Source organism: Talpa europaea (genome assembly GCF_964194135.1).
Source record: "Talpa europaea genome assembly, chromosome: 1".
In the NCBI taxonomy this organism is placed as follows: Eukaryota; Metazoa; Chordata; class Mammalia; order Eulipotyphla; family Talpidae; genus Talpa; species Talpa europaea.
Genome location: NC_140073.1, coordinates 98,915,398 through 98,941,008, shown reverse-complemented (window position 1 = coordinate 98,941,008; position 25,611 = coordinate 98,915,398). Strand labels below are relative to the sequence as shown.

Sequence of the window (25,611 nt, the reverse complement as noted above, 5' to 3'; positions counted from 1 at the left end):
TAGGGAAAAATATATAGTTCCTGCTTATTGACATTTAGTTTGTTTCTTCCTCTACAAGTCTTGTTTTACACTAAGGTTAAGACCCTCCAGGACCCAATTAAATGAAACATTGCAAGATTTTATTTGAAAAGAAAGGACATTAAATTGTCAAGATAATAGTGCATGAACTTTGAAATTCTGAGAAGGACTAATAAAAAGCCACAGCAAATGGAAAGCAGTTATCAAAGAGAGGTGATAAAATATGCACTTAGGAACTCACCCAAGAAACCATGGGACAATTTTGAAACAGAGGAAAAACCAAATCTTTCTGCTAAGCAAAAATGTCAAGCAGAGAACAGAAAGCTTTAATAAGGCATGTGAAATCACTTGGTACTGTATTTCATGAGAGAAGTTTAAACATAAATGGAACATGTAAGATTAAAAAGCTTAGTTAGGTAATATTGAAAAATGATGGGACATTTGGAAATAATTTAATGGAACTATCAGACAGTTGAAGATTTAATGAAATGAAAATTTGAAGTTTACTCAGCTGAACTGAATTTAGAAGCTTATTGGAACATTTAGGGTGAAGACAGAAAAAATGATTTGCTTCCCACCTTTCTGCACATGTCTATTAACATTGATAGAAATATGAATTAGTTATTGAAAATCCTGATAAGGTTTCCTAAATATTTTCCCCATCAGACAAGCAGAAGTGGAGTTAAGGAGCACAGGACAACCAAGATTGGGGGAAGCAAGGATCGAATGTCCTGTGATGGAGGAGTCAGAAAATGGTAGCATGTCTGTTAGGAAATATAGTCATTTGAACTTCCAAGTAGAGCCTCAAAAACTTGGCCATGCACCAACCAACAAGTATTTCTTGAACTCTTGGCTGATGCTGTGCTAGACTCTGGGCACTGCTGATAAATATGACAAATTTGGTTCCTGCCTTTAAGAAGTTTATAGCCAAATGAGCAGTACAACAAATATAAATGGTTTGATGCATTCTGTTATAGAAGAAAGGAACAAGGTGCTAGCAAATTAAAGAGGTGCCTGACTTGGGCATAGAGGGTAGGGAAGTCTCTCTGGAACAAATGATAACTAAGCTTAGACTTGAGTAAGAGAAGGAAAAGTTAGCCAAATGAAGTGTGAAGAGGTAGGCTTGTTTACTTTGAGGATTACGTTATACCCTGTGCTTAATGTCTTTATTATAAAGTATAGGCCTGGCATACAGCAAGTTCTCATAAATCTCAGTTTTTAATATTTTACAATTGTCAGTTATAAGCACAGATCAGATGGCACCTTTTCTACATGAAACAGTCCACCTCTTGCAATGTTTCCATAAATATAGCTGATAGAATTAAATATTAATGTTTCATTGTCTATTATTATTTAACAGGCCCATAAAATACTAATGTTCCTCATTGCAATTCATTTTGCTTGCAGAAGAAATTTAGAAAGCATGTAGCATATTGTTATCTCTCCATATAAGGAAAATATAAAATAGAATAAAAATAACAATTTATAGGAACTCTTTATTCAGCCCCTAACACATGAGAAAATGGGGCTAACCATTTGCTCAAAGTAAGAATTTTGCTGGTCATTGACAGAGATAAGACAAGCAGGTGTTCTGACTAACATTTCAATGCTCATTTTCATTTAATACTCATTGCCACATAATCTGGTAGATTTTTTCAAAGTGCTCAATTTTGATGTAGAATTGTGCTAATATTGTTACCCTGATGAATTTTCCATTATTACCTTTGAAGTTTTCATGAGCTTTTTGTTTTGTTTCTCTAGTGTTTTATTCACTCTAAGAATTTATGTGTTTATTAATTTCACTTGAACCATATTACTTTTACATTAAAAGCAGGATATGTCTGCAATGCTACTACTAACCATTTTCATTTTAAGCCTTCAACGTATTATTTTGCAATAGACAAGCACATCTTTAACTTCCATTTGTTCTGTTAGGTTAAGAGTTCATTCAAAGACTATACCTTTACCACAAATATTAAAGTGTTAACAAAAGACCTGGAAAAATGTTCTTTCGTAAAAAAAATCTACTTAGATTATTAGCTTTCCTTAAAGTGCTCCTGACTGCCAAATAGCAATGTTCTTTCATGGTTATTATTGTTACACAGTTATGTTCACATGCTCTGTTCAGAGCTGTATAATTAACAAACCCTTTAAAATAAAACTACTGAAATGTTCTCTGGTCTATTCTTCCTTTTGCATCTCTGTTCACTCAAAAGTCTTCTGTGCTTTAGCCTATTGTACTCACATTGATTCCTTTGCCCACTTGACAGCATTTCTTATTCTTGGATATTTCAAAAATAACATAATTGGTTGTCATTCTCTCCACATGGGAGTTGTCCAAATCCCTTGGGTCCCTCTGTGGGGATTCATTGAATAAGGAGTTTTTCAATGGTACCCCTTTCCTACTAGATTTTTCACTGTATCTATTATTCATTCTAAACAGCTCCATTTTATCTCACTGCCTGGTTACCAGTTGCTGTAGAGCCTGTTGTCAAAATTTCTCAGTTCTAGCTAGTTAGAACATAATGCCAGCATCAACAGCCTTCTCTACTTTTTACCTTTCTTTGGGACATGGTTATAATTACAAATGATTTTGTGAGGTACTGATTTCAGGTAAACCTCTAAGGGTACTTGACCATGCTTATGATTCCAATATTAAGCAAAGCCATTTAATTTCTGAAGAGTGACGCTGACTTGCTTTAGAGGTTCCCCCACAGAATGTCATATTTATAAAGTGTACATACACGCGCGCACACACACACACACACACACACACACAGAGCGCTCATTGACTTTTAGTTTTTCAACTTGCATTCATTACACCATTCTATGGTATATGTGCCCTGATTTAAAAAAAAAAAAAAGCATGGGCCTCCCCTGGTGGCCAGGCAGTTGAGTGCAGCGCTATGGAGCTGTTTGCAGCCACTGCAGGGCTGGTTTGACCCCAGCCAGCAGGCGAGGGTCCCACATGGCTCAGCAGACCTCTCCTGTCTCGCCTGCTGCTCCCCTCAGCAAGGTATTTCAGTCAGTCTGCTTTCTCTGTTCCCCGCTCTGTCTCTGGTGAATCCTCTCACCCTCCTGCATATCTGGCCTGTATCCCAGTTCTTGTATAAATAAAAATAAATAAATCTTTAAAAAAAAAAAAAAAAGCAAACACCACAATCTTAAATTTTCTAGAACAAATGTTATTTAGGCTTACAAATGACAAGGAAAAGTAAATTGGGTAAATTGGTAGATAACCCCATCAATAAAACTGGGATAAAACAGTTTATCTTCTTGCTAGACTTGCCTTTGGGCACAGAAATCTTTTCTAGTTATAGATATTTACTTATACTTTGGCTTTTTAAAGTCATGTGATATCACATATGCAAAGGTTGTTTAATGATAATTCTCATATTAGTCTTAAATCAAAAGATGAGATTAGTTCCAAAACCCAAACTTCGTTTATTGAAATTTATAGGCATAGTCTCAGTACTCAGGCAAAATGTAAGCTGTTTTTCTGTTCATTATTTCAGTGTGTCTAAAATCTTCCTACTGTCTCAGAACCTTGAGGCTACAGTGTTTTATTATATAAATCTCTTTGGACATACATCCTATTTTATGGTTTCTTTTGCTCTATTTATAAAATTTTTAGTATGGAAAAATTTAAAGCTATACAAATGTCTATCATCAACTTCAACAATTATCAATTCTTTAGTCAAATTTGTTTCATTTTTTCCATATTTATTGGGTAACTGAATAAATCCCCTACCATTTCATCTGTTTTCATTATTATCTCTAAAGTTAAAAACACTCTTTAAAAACCAGCTACACTATAATCATACTTAAAAACTTCAACAAATTTCCTTGATATCCTCAAATAACTAATCAACTTTGAAATATTTCTAATCGTTTCGTTCTTTTTTTCTACATTTGGTTTACTCAAATCAGAATGCAGCTATGGGGCTTCCCGGGTGGCGCAGCAGTTGAGCACTGGGCTGTGAAGCTGCCCGCAGCCTCTGCGGCACCGGTTCGATCCCCAGCTGCTCCCCGGCCACCAGCGGAGGGTCCCACATGGCGCGCAGACCTCTCCTGCCGCCCGCTGCTCCCCTCAGCAGTGTCCTTCGGTCCTTCTGCCTGTTCTGCTCCCAGCTCTGGCTCTGGTGAATTCTCTCACCCTCCCGCGCTTCTGACTGTACCCAGTGCTTGTATAAACAAAACAAACAAACAAACAAACAAATAAATAAATAAATAAATAACCATAAAAAAAAAAGAATGCAGCTATGATCTACTATTGTTTTTGGTTGATGTATTTCTTAAACCTCTTTTTGTCAGTTCTTTCTTTTTTCTTATATTTTATCCTTTAAAATTTTTCAAATTTCAATTTTGCTAATTGCTTCCCCACACTGTTATATAATGGTTCTCCATTATATATTTTGGCTGAATTTCTTGCAACCTAATATACAGGTTTAGAAATTTGGTCACATTTCTTTATATTCTGGCAAAATAGTTCACAGCAATGTTGCATATTTATGTCAGGGATCCAAAATACCTGCTTTCCTGTATGTGATGTTAATATTGTTCATTTTGTTCAGTCATTGCCAGCCTGATTCATTCTTTTTTAAAAAAAAAGATTTATTTATTCATGCATGCAAAAGGATGAGAGGATTCACCAGAGACAGAGTGGGGAACAGAATAGGCAGACTGACTGAAATACACTCCTGAGGGGAGCAGTGGGCAAGTCAGGAGAGGTCTGCTGCACTATGTGAGTAGCTCCCTGCCCGGCAAGTATTGAACTCGTGCTGCAGAGGCTGCAGATTGCTTCATAGTGCAGTGCTTAACCCCCTTGCACAACCAGGGAGGGCCCCCTGATTCATTCTTTATAATGTTTCCCACCAGCTGTTAGGATAAAGATTTTTGGATCCATTAATGATCATGAGAGATGTCCTGTTATTTCATTAGGTGCTGCAAATTGGTATATTCTATCAATAATGCTATCATTTCTCCATTTATTATATTTCATTTAAAAATGCTCATTTTGGCAAAGAAAGTTTGTTCAATAAATGGTGCTGGGAAAACTGGGTCGCTACATGCAAAAGAATGAAGCTTGACCACTACCTCACACCATACACAAAAATCAACTCAAAATGGATTAAAGAACTAGACATAAGACCAGAAACCATAAAAATACATAGAAGGAAATATAGGTGAAACACTACGTGATATTCACATCAAAGACATCTTTACAGACACATCACCCAAAGCAGTGATAGTGAAGGCAAAGATAAACAGCTGGGACTACATCAAATTAAAGAGCTTCTGCACAGCAAAAGAGACAATAACAAAAACAAAGAGAAACCCCACCAACTGGGAGAACATTTTTGCACACAACACTAATGACAAAGGACTGATCACAAAAATCTGCAAAGAGCTGATGAGACTCAACAACAACAAAGAAAATAATCTAGTCAAAAAATGGGCAGAAGAGCTAAAAAGAAACTTCTCTGAAGAGGAAATGCAAATGGCCAACAGGCATATGAAAAAATGTTCAACATCACTTGTCATCAGGGAAATGCAAATCAAAACTACCATGAGATACCATCTTACACCAGTGAGAATGGCACATATTAAAAAAACTAGCAACAACAAATGTTGGCGAGGGTGTGGAGAAAAAGGAACTCTTCTGCACTGCTGGTGGGAGTGCAAACTGGTCCAACCACTATGGAGAGCTGTGTGGAGATTTCTGGACCTACTAAACATAGAGCTTCCATATGATCCAGCAATTCCACTCCTAGGTATTTACCCAAAGGACACAGAAACATCAATTCCAAAGAACACCTGCACCCCTATGTTTATAGCAGCACTGTTTACAATAGCTAAGCTTTGGAAACAGCCCAAATGCCCAAAAATAGATGACTGGATCAAGAAGATGTGACACATATACACCATGGAATATTACTCAGCATTCAAAAAAGATAAACACATGCAATTTGCAGCAACATGGATGGCGCTGGAAGGGATCATGCTCAGCGAAATAAGCCAGAAAGAAGAAAAATACCAGATGGTCTCACTCATAGCAGGAATCTAGAAAACTTAAATAAGGGACCAAGAAAATGAATAACTATAAGAAAGTGAAAATCAAAATCAACAAAAAACTATGAACCAGAGACACTTTTTGGGGGGTGGGGGGTAGGAGGGGAGGGATTGGGGTCAAAATGGGGGGGTTGCAATTGTATGGGGAATATAAAAATATAAAATATAAAAATAAAAAAATAAATAAATAAATAAAAATAAAAATGCACATTTTGGCACAAAACACTATGGTGACAGTTCATGTGCAATTTGGAACTGGGAATTTTATGGTGATTTGAGGGAGAAATCAAACATTGTACAAAATTGAATGATGATGTAAAAAAGATAAATAAAAATATTAAAAATTAGGGCCCCACCCTGGTGGTACAAGAGGTTAAGTCTCAGCTCTGTGAAGCTATTGGCAACCACTGTAGTGCGAGTTCAATCCCCAGCTAGGGAGCTAACCCACATGGCACAGCAGACCTCTCCTGTCTCACCCACTGCTCCCCTCAGCAGTATATTTCAGTCAATCTGCCTGTTCTGCTCCCCACTCTATCTGTGGTGAATCCTCTCACCAAGTCCCCTGGCCCCTGCACCTCTGCCCCTCCTGCACCTCATTTCTTATATGCATAAATAAATAAAAAATAAATTTTAAATATATTAAAAATTAAAAAAATAAAAATGTTCGTTTTGGTAAAATAAAAGGGAAGTAATTACTGGCCACCTATGATGTGTTAGCACTTTGCTAGAAAATATAAGAACACAAAATGCATACACATCATGGGCCCTGCACTAAATGGAAATAGAAACAATGTGCTCAGGATATTCAGAGATTAGTTATGGTCTGGTAACTGAAATATGAAAAGCGAGGGCCTCCCTGGTGGCACAAGGGGTTAAGCACCTCACTGTGAAGCAATTCACAGCCACTGCAGCACGAGTTTGATCCCCAGCCAGGAAGATACCCACTTGGCGCAGTAGACCTCTCCTGTCTCGCCTGCTGCTCCCATCAGCAGTGTATTTCAGTCAGTCTGCCTGCTCTGCTCCGTATTCTGTCTCTGGTGAATCCTCTCACACCCTGCATCTCTGGCCTGTACCCCAGATCTTGTATGCATAAATAAATAAATCTTAAAAAAAAAAAAAAGAAAAAAGTATGAAAAGTGAGGTAAGCATGGATTGGAGGGTGTTTTATGAAATCATTAGTCATGTGCTTGACCAAGAAAAATGATGTAAAATATATATAAAATTGTAAATAAATAAGAAAAGAAATAGAAAGAAACTAAAGTTTCTAGGTGGGGGAATAGTTTGTACCATTCCATGTGGTTAAGAACAAGAAGGGCTGTGGAAATTGTATATGAGGTTAAAGTGGGCCATTGGGTAGGCGTGAGAAAGCTACATTATTTAGGTCCTGTTTTGAGAAATTGATATTATCCCTGTCAAGTTTCTGATATTATTCTAGATACGTTTGGCTGATAGACTGGGTGGATTAGAAACGACAGTGAAATGGCCTAGTGCACACTTTAAAGTTAGACAGACACATAGATGTGCTAGGTAAACCCATAGGGAAGGAGGAACACATCAAATAATGAACACAGAGCTACTGGTGGTCAAAGAGAGGATAGCAGCAGAGTTGGGATATAAGATGGACAAGGGAAGCAGAAAGAAGAAGTAATATCCATGGCGGAAAAGAAGGGATTGCAATGTAATGGCCTAGAGAGGAACAAGTTTTAAACATGAAGAGATGGTCAACAGAGCCAAGTACTACCTTGAGGTTAAAGAAAAAGAAATTGAGAAAACTCTCCTCTGGGTATTTTGGAGGGACATCACCAGCAACTCTTGACAAGACACCTGACTTTTACTTTTTAAAATTTTTATTATTGCGCTATTTGGGATCTTTTATTCATTCCATGTAAATTTCTATAATATTTGCTCATTTTTTGAATTCCATTGAAATTTTGATAGGGATTTCATTGAATCAATATATTGCTTTGTGTAAGGTGGACATTGAGACTAATTGTAGGATATTTTATTAAATTTTTCATTTTATATATTATGATTAATGAGTCATGCCTGTAGCAAACACATACAGTATGCAGTAATTAATTGACAAATCTAGTTTTGTCCTTTTTTAGGAATTCTGCCTACCTGTCTCCCTCCTCTCTGCTTCCTTAACTACATGTATACACAGAATACATTACGTGTTTGTTATTATTTTGTTATTTTCATTGGTTTCCTGTATACAAAGATAATGCATATTTGTTGTAAAAATATCACTTGCACAGAAAGGTTTAAAGAGTGAATGTTTTAAAATTCTGTGAAATGATGCTATTCATAGATAGCCAGTATTGTTACTTTGGTAAACCCCCTTATAAATCTCTTTCTATGCATAGATATATAGTTGAGATTTTATATAAATAATGCCATAATATTAATGTGGTTTTGCACCTGTTTTTTGCACTTAATAGTATGTTGTGGGACATTTTTATGTTAATGAATATAGCTATTAGCATCCTTTTTCAATGGTAGTCATTATGTGAAGGTACCATAATTACTTTTAGCCATTGTCTGTTGTCAGACATTTAGTCTCTCTATTTTTTTGTTTAATCAGCCCTGCATTGAATATAGCTGTGAACAAATATTGTGTACTTGTTCAATAGATTGTCTTCTTTGAATAATTTCCCTGAAGTGGGTTTGTGGCACAAAGGTTATGCACTTCTTCTATTGTGATGCATACTTACATATTGCTCAGTACCTTCAGAGAAGGTGTATCAGTTCTACTTCTATCAGTAAATCATACCTGTACCCAGAAAGTTCTTGCAAATATCTTAATTTTTTTTCTTCATTGAAGCTCGTTTTCTTCACTTACAAAATAAGTGATGAAATATATCAGTGGTTCGTAAGCCTTTAGGATCTTAGCACCATTTAAGAATTTTAAAAATCTATGAACTATTTTCCACAAAGCACACATGTGTAAAAGAGCAGAAATTTTTATACTATTTATGGGAATCATAGACTCTGAAGTCAATTTACAAACAATCCAGGATATCCTTAAATTCAAATAAAGAATCTCAGAATGAGGCAATTTTAAAGTTGCTTACTCCTTTTAGTACTAACACACACATGCACACGTTGAACACATGTCATATACTCATGCACACAAAGAATTTTAATTTTGTATCTGGAAAAACTTTGATATATATATAGTCTTAAGATCTGTGAAATCACTTGAACATGCATGGTTATTGAAATGAATTCTATTTACTCAGGTTCTTCAGTGGCGAGTCCACCAGGAAGAGGTAGCAAGACTAGAAATGGAAATTTCTGCCAGAAGAAGAGAAAAGGAAGAGGAGAAAGAGAAATTGTGGAAGAAGAAGAAACTGTTACAAAGAGAAGAGAAGAAAAAACAAGTATGAAATCTGCTGTTGCTGTGAATGTGTGAATGAATGTTTATTTGCCTGATTGAGCTTTGATTGATCTTAATGTTTGGCATGAAATTCTTATAGGCAGTTCTCAGAAAGATTCAAAAGGGTCTGGTGGAGTCAGTGTAAGTTTATTCGAGTTTCAAAGATTTGTGGACATGGAGAACTCGATTGACCTGCGTGAGCACAGATACTTGTGATTAGAAGAGGTGATCTACATAAAGATAGGGGTGCGACTTTTGTTAGGTCTTACACTAAGAAAGGATGTGGCAAAGATCAGAAGGTTCTGGGATAGTATTTGGGTTGACTACAGTACAGAAAGTGATTGTCAAAAGATGTCATAAAAAAGGCCCTTTAAAGAAGTCACATCTGAATTTTTTTTTTTTTTCTTGACACAAATTCATCATTCTACTTTGGAGCAGACATTTATTTCCCAATTTTCAAAATATGAATTACAATATTTACAAATACATTTAAAATGGTTGCTGATAACCTGTGGAAAGTAAAACATATTTGAGGGGAGATTTTTGAAATATGTATGGGATATTTAAACATTTTTTTTGTTTACACATCACAGTTTATAGAATTTGCAGTAAAACATTTCTGCTGAAGATTTTGAGATTTTTTTTATAGAATTGCTGACTTCTGTGGAAATAGTTCACAAAAAGGCAATGAATGTTCAACTCCATAACATAATGAAAGGGATCTCCATTAATCTATATACCTGTATGGAAATGATCTGCATGATACAAGAAATATTGTCTTTAGGAAATCTGCTTAAGGTGCTGAGAATGAGTAATTCATAGTTCTTTGTGGACAAACTTTTTTGTTTTTGTGAACACAGTTGACACTTTGCTATTCAGCCAACAGGGTTTATGAAACACTTGTCTAAAAGTTTTTGTTCAGAATTCACTTCTGGATGAATAAAGGTATTCAAATTTTAAAGCTGAGGCCAGGTTTTCTGCTTTTTTTATATATACCAGTTGTCATTCTTGCTTGTTCTTTGCTCTTAACTCAGCAAATTGGTAGAGAGTCATGTAGTGTGGAGACAACATATGTAAAAGTTACATGATCATTTGACAAAATCAGCAGCTAAGAAGATGTAATTCACAGTTTAATTTCTAAGAATCTAAGTTGGATAGTTTCACCAGTTCCCTTCAAGAGAGTTCATAGTTAACAGGAAGAATTGCATAAATGTCAGAAACTCAAAATTATCAATCATGTTTCAAATAATGTATGTGAACTATGCCTCTCTATGGAAGATATTATTTTCTGTTATGTAACCGCAATAATGGAAACATATATCTTTATAGTTTTATTGTCTACCTGAGCCACTTTCGTAGCACTTCCCATCTATGAATTGTTATGGCCACGAAAAGCAATGTATTTTAAAGTATCTGTTTACATGTAGTGAAATCTTAAGTGCCCTATAAAGAGATCGAGAAAAAGTTCCAATTTCCATGGGCTTACACAGATAGTGAAAGAGTACACATACTAACTAAATCAAATATTGAGAATTGGAGTATGTGCATTTAATTGTTAAATTAAATTTGAGTAGGGGAATTGGCATATTTATTCAGGAGAAAATGGAGGTACATTGCTAGCTGTTTCCTTTGCATTCTGTAAGATTTGTGGAAGCAAGAGAAAGTTATTTTGAAAGATGGGAGAGAACACTTTTTGAGCTAACAGATCAGCTATTGATATTTAACTTGAGATTTGGCTTGACACCAAAATAGCAATAACAGCAGCAAAACTAATAGTAATGTAAGGAATAATTAGACGGTGATAATGGCTAGGTAATCAAAGGGCTATACCAAGTGCAACATAAAACAAGAAAGTACTTAGGCTGAGCATTTTAACACCATCATCATATGGGCAAATTAAATGTAAATACACTTTCCACAGGTTTGAATGCAAGATTGATTTTATACCTATGAGCATTAAGGAGGTATATTTTTAAGATTACTTTTAGTGGAAGTAATATTTGTGTTTTTGCTTTTCATGCTGAAGTAAAAAATATGACTTCCTAAAAATATCTAATCTTTGAATTCCAGAAGCTTGAAATGTACCAAGTTTATATTTGGGGCATGCATTTTTACTATTATATTATATTTTTAAATGTAATATTTGGATATTCCCATCTATTGCCACCATAGTGCTTTTGAAAACATATCAAATTCTCCATACCTAGAATACATTTTTTGACTTTAAGTTTGCATGCTCCTAAACTGCATGTAGGCATGATGTCACTGTGCTGCACTTTCTATCAAGGGACACAAGAAATGCCTATGAAACATGTTGTTTTAGTTACATAGATCATAGGAGACATTAAAGCATTTTTTAAAGCTCTAAACCAAATGCATTGTCAACTCTTGTAACTGTATAGGATAAGACATATTGTATTTTATTTTCTTTTTTAAAAACTTCTGATATTTAGAAGATTTTTTGAGTACAGAAGTTTATGTTGTAAACATATTAACAATCACCTAGCAATGAAAATGTTAGTTTTTTTTCAATTTTGTTTCAGATTTATTTTACTTTATAACTATATTTGATGATGTCTTTCGAGGCCTTCCACAATACCACTTCCCTTCTTACCTCCCCAAAGGCAATATTGATCATGAATTCTATTTCTGTCTTTTCAGGCCATATATTTTTTAACATTTTAATAGGTAGTATTCATTAAAAAAAGTTAAAAGTAACAAAATATCATATAGTGTTATTGTATGGTATGTGCTTCTTCATTCAACCTTACATTTTTGAACTTACATTCAACCTTACATTTTAAACCGTTGTTTATACAAAAATCCTAGTTCACTCCTTTACTCTGCTGTGTAGTGTTCCACTGTAGAACTAGCTTACCATTTATCTTTCTTCTCTGTGTTTAACATTTAAGTTACCTGAGTTTTCTTTTTGCACCTGCCTTGTCCATATCTGCCATATTGTGTGTGAATAGTGTTATCTAGGATATATGTAGGAGGGGAGTTATTATTGAAAGATTTGTGTGTTTTCAAATTTATAAGAATATTTTTAACTTATATTACAACAATCCTTTTTTAATTTGGCCAATCTAGTAAATGTGGAAAATAGCTCATTAATGTTTTCTAAATTATTTTTATTTATGTTTAATGGAGGTGATATTTGGATACCCTATCAGGTAATACCACTATAGTGTACCCACCACCAACTCACCCATAGTCCACCAACATAATCGATTGTGCCTCCTTCACTGTTTGTTCTCTCATTAATGTTTTAAACTTTATTCTCCTGAGGATTTGTGAGACTGAAAATCTCATGTTAACTAGGCAATTTTCTTCCTGTTAATTGGTTATTCATACTTTTTGTCCATTTGTTTATTTTATCTTTATTAATCTGTAGTAATATATATTTTTGTAAATTCTAGACACATTCTTTGTTGTCGCATACATGGGTTGCAAATACATTTTGTGAAAATTGGTCATTTGCCTCTAAATTTTACCTGTCGTATCTGTAGTTTCATGGAAATTTGAAATGATAAAAAGAATTGTGAATTCTGTTTTCCTTTGTGAATTCTGATAATCTCTTCAGTGGGATCATCTCTTCAGAGAGTTTATATATTTGCTTCTGCTAAGGTCCTATCCATTTTACTTATTTGGGACCAATTAATGTTGAAACTTGTGACCTATGCTATGAGTTTGAAGTGTGTGCTAACTTAGCACTCATACACTGCCCAGCTAGGGTACTGGGCAGGATTCTGACCAGGATTCAGGATTCTGACCAGAATTCCGTATTCAAGTCTCCTTTCACTTTCCTGACAAGTGATTGTGTATATTGAGTCCCCACTGTGAATACGGACAAATCCTACATGACTTACTGCTATTTGAAAATAGCTTTATTCCAGTTCCTGTACACAAAGGTCCCACAACTAATCTTAAAGGCCCAACCACTAGGTGCTCAGGTCTTTAGCTCAGTTTTCCCAAGAGTCACTTAGTATTGACTCTTTCTCAGTGCACTGACTTTGAATTCCATCTTGATTTTCAGCTCTGGGGCATATTGTGTGTGTGTGTGTGTGTGTGTGTGTGTTGTATTATAGTTTGTCCAAAATATCCATTTGTTAAAAGCGAGAAAGGAGATTTCAGTGTCAACTCACACATACTGACCAAAGTTCTGACTACCTTTATATACAGCAAACACTACTTAGATTGCTTTAGCTATTTTATATGTTAGAGATAAATTTTAGTTCTTCAGAATTTAACAGAATCTTGGCAGAAATCTACTTCCCCACCTTAGGCAACTCTTCCTGACTTGAGTCTGGTTTCTTTCTGATTTGCTCTGATATATCTGGTGTGCCTGGCTTTCTCTTCTCACAAAAGAGCAGCAATAGAGATCAAGAAACTATGCTGCCTTAGGATTTTGAAAAAGCGTGCAGCTTACTCCTAATTCCTCTTCCCAGAAATTTGTGTTTTGGAGTCCATTTGCTGCAATAATAATTTAATTTGTATCCTATGCCAAAATTTACCCTGATCCTAAAAAGCATCTTTCAAATCTGCCTTTATATTATTAGATCACATTTTTTTTGTGCTTTAAAATTTTAAACATATTATCTGGTTTTCATAATTTTATCTCAAGACTCAAGGAAAAGCATCGTGTGTGTGTGTGTGTGTGTGTGTGTGTGTGTGTGTTATAAGTGCTATCTATGTAATTGAGGTGATAATAATCTAAAACATTGCTTGTGTTTTGCAGGTACAGGATTTCCCCTTCAGGTGTTGTTATCACTCACAATCCACTACCAAGACACCCATAATCTACCTCTACAGTTCATTGTGCTCTCTCCTCACACTGTTATCAGTGTTTTCCCTCCTCACTCTCTGGTAGCCTCAGTTCTCCCATCAGATTTCTAAGTTTGCTATTAGTTTGGCTTTATCTAGCCCTTTGTTTCATTTCTCTAGACTCCACATATATGTGACACCATCTGGTATTTGTCTTTCTCCTCCTGATTTATTTTACTTAATATAACTCACTCCAATTCCATCTTTGTTGTTGCAAATGGCAAGAAATTAGCTCTTCTGTCCATTTTTTATTGAATTATTTGCTTTCTTTTTGTTAAGTTGTATGAGTTATTTGTAGATCTTGGATATCAGTCCCTTGATGGAAGTATGGTGTACAAATATTTGCTCTCATTCAGTAGGGTGTCTTTTTGTTTTAGTGACAGGTTTTTGTTGTTGTTTTGTTTTGCTTGCTGTGCAGAAGTTTTTTAGTTTGATGTAGTTCTAATTGTTTATTTCTTTTTTTCCCCTTGCTGTTGGAAATGAATTCACAAAGACATCTCTGAAGCCTATGTTGTAGTGTGTTGCCTATATTTTCTTCTATATATTATATGGTTTCAGGTCTTACATTCATGCTTTTTATCCTTTTTGAATTGCTTTCTGTGGATGGGGTGAGACAGTGGTCTAGTTTCATTTTTTTGCATGTGTCCATCCAGTTTTTCCAGCACCTTTTATTGAAGAGGCTTCCCATGTTCCAGTGTATATTCTTTACTCTTTTGTCATAGATTGACGGTCCATATAGGTGTGGGTTTATTTCTGATCGCTCAGTTCGATTCCACTTGTCTGTGTGTCAGTTTTTGTTCCAGTACCACATTGATTTGATTATTGTTGCCCTTAGTATATTTTGACACCACAATTCTTTTTTGTCAGGATTGTTTTGTCTATTTGGTATCTTTTGTGATTCCACACGAATTTCAGTATTGTTTGTTCTATTCCTTTGAAGAAAGCCATCAGAACTTTAATGGGGATAGCACTAAATCTGTTATTGCTTTGGGTAAGATGGTCATTTTGATAATGTCAATTCTTCCAATCCATGAGCAGGGAATAACTTTCTTCTATTTCTTTTAACCATGTCATATAGTTTTATTTCTATATTTCCTTTAACGCCTTTGTTAAGTTTGCTCCTAGGTATTAAATCTTTTTTATTTAATTATAAGTGGGATTTTTTTTCTTTTTTCTTCCTCTTCTAGCAAATTGTTTGCATATAGGAAGACAGCTGATATTTGTGTATTGATTTCATAACCTGCCACATTGTTGAACTGATTTATTGTTTCAATTAATAGTTAGTCAGGTCTTTGTATGTATATTATCATGTCATCTACAATACTAATAGCTTTACTTCTTCTTTCCTAACTTGGATTCCTTTGATATATCTCTCTTGCCAAATTACTCTACCTAGAACTTCCAATACTATGTTGAATAGTGACAAAAGTGGACATCTTTGTCTACCAAATATTAGAAATGCTTCCAGTGTTTCACCATTGAGAGTGATGTTAGCTGTGGGTTTGCCATAACTGGCCTGTATTATAGGTGAGGTATGTTCCATCTATTAGCATTTTTTTCAAGGGTTTTCATCTAAATGAATGTTGTATCTTATCAAATGCTTTTTAGGCATCCATTGATATAACCATATGATTTTTTATCATTCCTTTTATTGATGTGTTGAATTACTGTGACAGATTTTTGGATGCTGAACCATCCTTGTGTCCCTGTAATAAATTCCACTTGATCATGGTATATAATCCTTTTTTGCATTGTTGGATTTAGTTTGTGAAGATTTTGTTGAAGACTTTTTCATCTGTATTCATTAGGGAAATCGTCCGTAATTTTCTCTTTTGTGTGTTGTCTTTGCCTGTTTTTTTGGTATTATGTAATTTGGTATTGGCCTCATAAAAAGTGTTTGGAAGTATTCCCTCTTTCTCAATTCTTGGAAGGATTTGAGAAGGGTAGGTATATCATCGCTGAAGGTCTGGAAGAACTAATTTGTGACACCATTTGGTCTTTGACTTCAGTTTCATGTAAGACTTTTAATTACTGTTTTGATTTCTCAAGGAAATTTTTAATTCATGAGTTATTAGGTGATAATGGCAATATTTCAGAGCATCTGTCCACTTTTGAAATTATTTTCATAATAAAAATCAAAAGGCAAAACCTTTCCATAACCTCTTCCTAGGAGCTATTATAAGAAATAACATTACTGTGTTAGATGAAGTTTAAAACTCATGTGATGTAATACTGGTCCCAGCACTCGATGTAGCTCTTCAGGTGGCTTGAATAATATAATAATTGCTCTGTATTATAGTCTTTCAGGAGGGTTTGTTTTTCCATGATACTTGGAGTTCATGGTATATAAGGCAAAAGTAGTTTCAGTCTTGTTCCCAGAATGGAGATTTTAGGCAAGACTCACTTAAAAATCTCACATAAAAATATCCCTTCCCTAGCCTTTCCTATTAAAATTCTCTTGTGATTTTAGCCAAGTTCTAACCCAACATTAAAACCACCCACACTGTATGACTGAGGAGTAGGGAGTATTGTCAGAAAAGTAAGAATAACTCCACTGGACTTTTTAACCTCTAGCTTTACTTCAGAGATATTTCTGGGGGAAAAGTTATCATTTTGTGATCTCCTTGCCTCTTATGATATCATAACAGAAAAGACTCAGGCTTCAGAAGGACTTTGGCATGTGGGTACCCCCTTTGCCCTCAGGTGACCTAGAAAATACCTAGAATTACACTCATCCTATAGATAACCAGGGGAGAGGAGAAGTAGTCCAAAGCAATATGGGATAGACTCTCAGAAACAGAATGTAACCCAGATCACTGGAACAATACTGTTTTTAAGAGATCTAAGAAGCTCTGTGCTGATGAGGAAATCTAGAGCAATTCCCTAATTTAGGTCAAAGCCATTCCCTCTGCGTGGGAATTTGTGGGTTCTTATAAGGATAATTTGTTGTGAAATCTTTCTTAATCTAATATACTAACTAAAGAGTAAAGTGTGGGAAAAATTGTAAACAGAGGAATGATTTAACAACAACAACAACAAAAACCCCAGACTTTAAACTCTGATTCTCTAGAATTACAGGAACTTTGAGGAGTCAACGAATGACCTGTGGTAGGTAGACTTCTAGGAAGGACCTTGAGATTATCTGCTCCTCAGCCATATAATATGCATCCTATATAGTCACCAGGACTATAAACACCATGGATTTGGTTACATAATATAACCAAATTGGCACAGACAACCTTAAGATAGGGAGATTACCCATATAGCGTTAACATAATCATATGAGCTCTTTAAAAGCAGAAGAGAGTTTTCTCTGACTGGTTACAGGAGGAAGAGTCAGAAATCTGAAGCACACGGAGATTGAGGGGGTCATCTGACAAGGAAAAGAGGTCACCTCTAGGATGTGAGAGTGGGCTGACATATTCAAAAAGGGAATGGGAACCTATAACCTGTGTGTAGTCTTATAACAATTTGAAACTGAATTCTGCCAAAATAAGAATGAGAGTAGAAGCAGATTTTTCTCTAAGACATCTAGATGAAACCTCAATTTTGTCAAACCTTGATTTCATCCTTGTGATATCATGAGCAGAATACAGCCATACCATGCTGGACTTATTTCTGACTTATTCATTTCTTAGCTCAGAATCCTGTGCTGTTTTAAGCTCTTAAATTTGTAATAAATCATTATACAACAGTTAAAAACTAATATGGATTATGGTATCTTGAAGTTAAATGCTGTCATAGCAAGTACCTAAAAATGTGGAAATGGTTTTAGAATAGGGAGTGTGGGGAAGCTGGAAGGATTTTGAGGTGTATGATTGAAAAAGACTACAATGTCTTTAGAAGGAAAGATTTAGAATATTATTGGGAATGAGAGAATAGAATCATTGCTTTTTTTTAAAAAAAAAGATTTATTTATTAATACAAGAACTGGGGTACAGGTCAGAGGCATGGGAGGGTGAGAGAATTCACCAGAGAGGGCGGGGAGCAGAACAGGCAGATGGACCGAAGACACTGCTGAGGGGAGCAGCGGGCAAGGCAGGAGAGGTCTGCCCCGCCATGTGGGTTTCTCCCTTGCCGGCCAGGAATTGGATCCATGCTGCAGAGACTGTGGACAGCTCCACAGCGCAACACTCAACCTGTTGCGCCATCGGGGAGGCCCAAGAGTAGAATCATTGTTGTATGGGAACAGAAAGCCTAAGAAAATTCTATCATGAAAATAAGTGGAAAACTTTCTTTAGTAATTAACTTCATATGTGATAAATTAAGATTTCCAAAGTGTTTAATATACTACCTGGGTTTTTTTTGTTTGTTTGTTTGATTTTTGTTTTACTAACCCCCTCATGGAGTATTCATGAAGACCTCACCTTGGGGTGACAGGATAGTACCTCTGCCCTCTTTCATGTATAGATGCTCTCTTATATCCTCATCCTTTATCAACAAACCATGCTTTGAGCATTTTCTTCATAGTAGCCATGCTGGTCAGATTGCTTCATAGTATGAATACCTCACATCTAATTTTCCCAAAATATATTCTTATTTTTTCCTCCAAATGTACTTCTTTCCCAATACTACTGTTCTCAACAAATAGAAGTTAATTATCCTAGTGTTCAGATCAAAAGCCTTTATATTTTCTTTGACTCTTATTCCTCCTCTCTCACAGCTTAAACCTTCATCTATCATAAAGAGCAGACACACTTTTCAAATCAAAACTGTTAAAATAATCACTTGATCTACTCCATTTCTCTGTGCCCTCCTTTTCTATTTTCACTCTCTCCCTTCAGTCTATTTTCACACAACAGTCAGGATGATGTTTTAAAAACTTATATCAGATTATGTGACTTCCTGTCCTACGCTCCCTTCCCAAACCTCTGGCTTCATTATATCTTGAATTTCATGTCCTACTGTTATAGAGCAACCCCGATATTAAACGAGTTCCTGGCTGTGGGTCCTCACCCGCGCGCTTTAAAGGGACTTATGAATACTCTACTACAGACACACACAAAAGGGTTAATAAAAGGTTTATTTACAAGAGAAAAAGAAATGAGGAAAATGTACAACTCAGGGAGAAGATAGGGAAATAAAGTCTTTCATGCGTCCTACCCGATCCAACGACCTGGAAACCCAAAGTCACCCTCAGAGCTGGCCGGACACTGCGAGCTGGCAGAGAGCCAAAAATGGGGGATCCCCGAAGCCCACGTGTCTGCCTTTTCTATCCACCTGGCTGCTTAACCCCACCCTCTGGTCCCAGCCACCTTCCCTTTGGTGGTGATGGGATTTGGAGTTCCCACTGTCTTTGGCTTTGGCCTGGGGTGGGGGTGGAGTCCACAAAGCCTGTATGGAATTAGCTTTGGGACATCCTTTTCCCCCTAACACTACCAGTTTTCCCCTCACTCATTCTCCAGATATCATAGCTTTGTTCCTCCTACTCAAATGCCCTAGCACATGACCCCTTAGCTTTTTGCACTGGTGATTCCCTCTGCCTGGAAAACTTCTCTCCCAGACACATGCATAACTCACTATCTTACTTCATTCAGGGCACCACTCAAACGTTATCAAAGAGAACATACTTGAGTGCCCAACTTAAAATAACATCACCCTTCCCTGTCAGTCTGTCCATTTACCCTGCTTTATTTTCCTTTTAGCATTTATCATTCCTCAACATCAATCAATTTATTTATTGACTGTTTCCAATGTCTAGCACAACGTGCTCAATGAATATTGGTTGAATGAATGAATTTAATGAATGAGCAATATACAACTATATGTTAATGTTGTGGTATAGAATAAAACATGTCAAACAGGGAGGTGCTAACAATGTGGGAGGCCTGAGGCAAGTTATACAGGTTCTGTGGGATTTTGCCTCCTCAATTGTAAAATAAGGTATTTGGATTTAAGATTGCTAAAATCCCCTCAGCTCTAAGAAGTCATGATTGAATGACTCTGAGGTTTGCTTACTTTTCACTCTCCCTAATAATTCAGGCTTTGAAATACAACATCTTCAGTATCGACACTCCCTTCTTAATGAATATTGAAAAGAGGGAAATTAAACAAGATTACAGCCAAATTCATTTTAGCAATATCAACCTGTGACATGTTCATTAATGTAATATTTCAATGCCCATATTTAAAATAGACCAATTCCTAAAGAAGACATGACAGTTATTTTTTAACCCACCTGGCATTTCAATTAACAGAACAATAACTAATGTGTTTACCCCAGTTCACTATCTTGGCTCATCATATTATAAGGACATAAGACTATATCACCATAGCAGAAAACAGCAATTGCCAATTTGAGTCAGCAGCTCTGCTTTGAAAAAGAATGTTCACGTAAGTGATCAAAGTGAACAGCACCTAAAAGAGACAATTTATGATGAAAGGCAGTAATAATATTGGGCTGGGTGTCTTCCTCTTGAGTCACATCTACTTTCCATTCTGCTCTGTAGCCAGTGGTGGTGTCCTATAGGGCTTTCTTGCCCACTGGCTTCTGAATATGCTGCCTGGGTTTTTTTTTTCTATTTGATTCAAAGTGGAACATTGATGAAAAAATGTGGGAGGACACAGTGAGGTTGGGAAAATTGCTCCCTGAGCTCCTTGCCTTGCCGAGTTGTGTTTGACTGACTGTGTCCTCTAGCAAAGGTCTCAGCTCCTGTCAGGTGACCCTTCCCATACAGTCTTCTCTGACTCTGGTCTAAGATAAAGCAATTCAGCAACTAGATGATCTCATGTGATTGCCCTGCATTCCAACCATCCTTTGTTAATTGTCCCGTTATTACATTCTTTGAATTTATCCTAATTTTGAGTGTGCCATCTGTTTCCTATTAAGAATCATTAAAATAGAAAATCAGTAAAAGAAAGACAAAAAATTAAAAGGATGGGAATAAAGTTATGTCAGCAAACCAAGACTAAAAAGGGGTACTGCAATTGAACATGGTTAAAGTTAAAAGGAAGCTTTTAGCTCTTATTTGCTAATAATAGACAACATCCCAGTGTGTCAGGAGCTGGCAGCATGTATTGAGGGAAGTGAGGCAAAGGACCCAGTGGATAGGATTTTCCATAGAAATTTTACAGAAGAATCTAAATCAATCCTCATATGATATGCATTGATGTTTATACAGCCTGTGGTATAAAATTAAATCACTGTTCTGTGAAACTTTTCTATAGAAAGTCAAAGTGAAGCCTATGCAAGGTGATACAAACAAAAACATATACAAGAATATATATATAATATATATATTATTACCATCTGAAGATACAGAAATAGAATTTGAAGATTTCAGGAATTAATATTTAGTCTCATAAATGTTCCTTCTAAATATTGATTTTTCTCGGACAGATTTTATTAAAAAATCCTTTTGTAATTATAAGGTATTTTATGTCCATTTTGAATAGTTTGGAAAATATCAATAAGCATAAAAATATAATAAAAATTACCCCAAATCCTAAATCCCTACTAAAAGAAAATTGTTAACAATGTCCTTATAACTTTTTTCTATATAATCAGGGGCTTTAAGTATAGCAACACTTCATATATATTTTTTAACCTGATTTTTTTCTCATTTATCAATATAGTTTGAATATTTTCTCCTGTTTTGCTACGACATAATTTTTAGTGACTGCATAGGTTTGCATCATGTGAAATGTTGCATTTAACCAATTTCTCAGTTTGGAGTATTATATTACTCCTAATTTTTTTACACTTTAAAGCCATAATGAACATACTAGTATAAAAATCTTCACTACATCTCTGCTTAATAACTACTGAAAGTTTGTTTCTTAATTCTTAAATTTGCTAGTTATTTTCTTATTTGTTCTTCAGAAAGAGTATGACAGTTTGACCTTTAAGCAATTGATGTGTTTTTTTTTTATAATAAATTTTATTGTTATATTCCCCATACAATTGCAGCCCCCCCATTCTGACCCCAATCCCTCCCCTCCCGCCCCCGCCCCCCTAAAAGTGTCTCTGGTTCATAGTTTTTTGTTGATTTTGATTTTCACTTTCTTATAGTTATTCATTTTCCTGGTCCCTTATTTAAGTTTTCTAGATTCCTGCTATGAGTGAGACCATCCGGTATTTTTCTTTTTCTTTTTGGCTTATTTCGCTGAGCATGATTCCTTCCAGTGCCATCCATGTTGCTGCAAATTGCATGTGTTTATCTTTTTTGAATGCTGAGTAATATTCCATGGTGTATATGTACCACATCTTCTTGATCCAGTCATCTATTTTTGGGCATTTGGGTTGTTTCCAAAGCTTAGCTATTGTAAACAGTGCTGCTATAAACATAGGGGTGAAGGTGTTCTTTGGAATTGATGTTTCTGTGTCCTTTGGGTAAATACCTAGGAGTGGAATTGCTGGATCATATGGAAGCTCTATGTTTAGTAGGTCCAGAAATCTCCACACAGCTTTCCACAGTGGTTGGACCAGTTTGCACTCCCACCAACAGTGCAGAAGAGTTCCTTTTTCTCCACACCCTCGCCAGCATTTGTTGTTGCTAGTTTTTTTAATATGTGCCATTCTCACTGGTGTAAGATGGTATCTCATGGTAGTTTTGATTTGCATTTCCCTGATGGCAAGTGATGTTGAACATTTTTTCATATGCCTGTTGGCCATTTGCATTTCCTCTTCAGAGAAGTTTCTTTTTAGCTCTTCTGCCCATTTTTTGACTGGATTCTTTTCTTTGTTGTTGTTGAGTCTCATCAGCTCTTTGCAGATTTTTGTGATCAGTCCTTTATCATTAGTGTTGGGTGCAAAAATGTTCTCCCAGTTGGTGGGGTTTCTCTTTGTTTTTGTTATTGTCTCTTTTGCTGTGCAGAAGCTCTTTAATTTGATGTAGTCCCAGCTGTTTATCTTTGCCTTCACTATCACTGCTTTGGGTGATGTGTCTGTAAAGATGTCTTTGATGTGCAAATCACGTAGTGTTTTGCCTATATTTCCTTCTATATATTTTATGGTTTCAGGTCTTATGTCTAGTTCTTTAATCCATTTTGAGTTGATTTTTGTGTATGGTGTGAGGTAGTGGTCAAGCTTCATTCTTTTGCATGTAGCGACCCAGTTTTCCCAGCACCATTTATTGAACAAACTTTCTTTGCTCCAATGCATAGTCTTTGCTCCTTTGTCAAAGATTAGTTGACCATAAATCTGTGGGTTTATTTCTGGATTTTCTATTCGATTCCATTGGTCTGTATGTCTGTTCTTGTTCCAATACCATGCAGTTTTGATGATTATGGCTTTGTAGTATAGTTTGAAGTCTGGGAGTGTAATGCCTCCATTCCCTTCTTTTTTTTTCAGGAGAGCTTTGGCTATTCGGGGTTTTTTGTGATTCCATATGAATTTCATCAATAATTGTTCTATTTCTTTGAAGAATGACATTGAAATTTTGATTGGAATAGCATTGAATCTGTATATTGCTTTTGGAAGGATGGCCATTTTAATAATGTTTATTCTTCCAATCCACGAGCAGGGGATGTCTCTCCATTTCTTTGTGTCTTCTTCTATTTCTTCTAACAGTGTTTTATAGTTTTCTTTGTATAGGTCCTTTACCTCTTTTGTTAGATTTATTCCCAAATATTTGATTTTTTTTGTTTCAATAACAAAAGGGATGGTTTTTTTGATTTCTTCTTCTTCAGATTTATTGTTTGTGTATAGGAAGGCTACTGACTTTTGCGTGTTGATTTTGTATCCTGCCACTTTACTGAACTGATTGATGAGTTGAATTAGCTTTTCTGTGGAGTTTTTGGGGTTCTCTATGTATAATATCATATCGTCTGAAAATAGTGATAGTTTGACTTCTTCTTTTCCTATTTGGATTCCTTGGATGTCTTTCTCTTGTCTTATTGCCCTGGCTAGGACTACCAGTATTATATTGAAAAGCAGTGGTGAGAGTGGACATCCTTGTCTTGTTCCAGATCTTAATGGAATTGCTTTCAGCTTTTCACCATTGAGAATGGTACTGGCTGTTGGCTTGTCATAGATGGCCTTTATGATGTTGAGGTATGTTCCTTGTATCCCAAGAATTTCAAGGGCTTTTATCATGAATGGGTGTTGCACTTTGTCGAAAGCTTTCTCAGCATCTATTGATATTATCATATGGTTTTTATATTTCTTTTTGTTGATGTGTTGGATAACGTTGATTGATTTTCGGATGTTAAACCATCCTTGTGCCCCTGGAATGAATCCTACTTGGTCGTGGTGAATTATCTTATGGATACATTGTTGGATTCTGATAGCTAAAATTTTATTGAGGATTTTTGCATCAGTGTTCATTAGGGAGATTGGCCTGTAGTTTTCCTTTTTTGTGTTGTCCTTGTTCGGTTTTGGTATTAGTGTAATGTTGGCTTCATAAAACGTGTTTGGTATTGTCCCTTCCTTCTCAATTTTTTGGAAGAGTTTGTGAAGGATAGGCACTAATTCGTCTCTGAATGTTTGGTAGAATTCATTTGTAAATCCATCAGGTCCTGGGCTTTTGTTTTTGGGGAGGTTTTTGATTACCATTTCAATTTCGCTAATTGTAATTGGTCTGTTTAGGTGTTCTATTTCTTCTTTATCTAGCTTTGGGTGATTGTAGAGTTGTAGGAATTTGTCCATCTCCTCTAGATTGTTAAACTTGTTTCCATATAACTGTTCATAGTAGTTACTGATTATTCTTTTGATTTCTGCTGTGTCCGTTGTGATTTCTCCTCTTTCATTGATGATCCTGTTTATTTGTGCTTTCTCCCTTTTTTCCTTTGTGAGCCTGGCTAGGGGTTTGTCTATTTTATTGATTTTTTCAAAGAACCAGCTCTTGGTTTCATTGATCTTTTGGATTGTTTTTTTAGTTTCAATTTCATTTATTTCTGCTTTGGTTTTTATTATTTCTTTTCTTCTACTGGTTTTGGGTTTTTTTTGTTGTTCTTTTTCTAGATCTTTGAGCTTCGAGATTAGGTTGTTTCTTTGCGTTCTTTCTTGTTTCTTGATGTGAGCTTCTATTGCTATATATGTTCCTCTTATTACTGCTTTTGCTGCATCCCATACATTTAGGATATTGGTGTCTTCCTTGTCATTCAATTCAAAAAATTTTTTAATTTCTTCTTTGATCTCCTCATTAGTCCAGTGGTCTTCCAGTAGTGTGGTTTTTAATCTCCATGAGGTAGGCAAGTTCCTTGCCTTCTTTTTATGGTTTATTTCTAGTTTGATGCCTTCATGGTCAGAAAAGATGGTTGATATGATTTCAATCTTGGTGTATCTGTTGATGTTTGTCTTGTGCCCCAGTATGTGATCAATCCTGGAGAATGATCCGTGTGCGCTTGAGAGAAATGTGTACTCCGTTTTTTTGGGG

At 35.7% G+C, this 25,611-nt stretch overlaps 1 protein-coding gene across 1 annotated transcript in view; it reads left to right on the top strand.

The window, feature by feature from the left end:
• CCDC148 (coiled-coil domain containing 148) overlaps positions 1–25,611 on the top strand; it is a gene marked incomplete at its 3' end in the record, with an annotated part of 222,046 nt that overhangs the window by 142,050 nt on the left and 54,385 nt on the right. Inside the window, 1 exon segment of the mRNA XM_084243207.1 lies at positions 9,333–9,473. Within this exon segment, the coding sequence (XP_084099333.1) occupies positions 9,333–9,473 (141 nt within the window).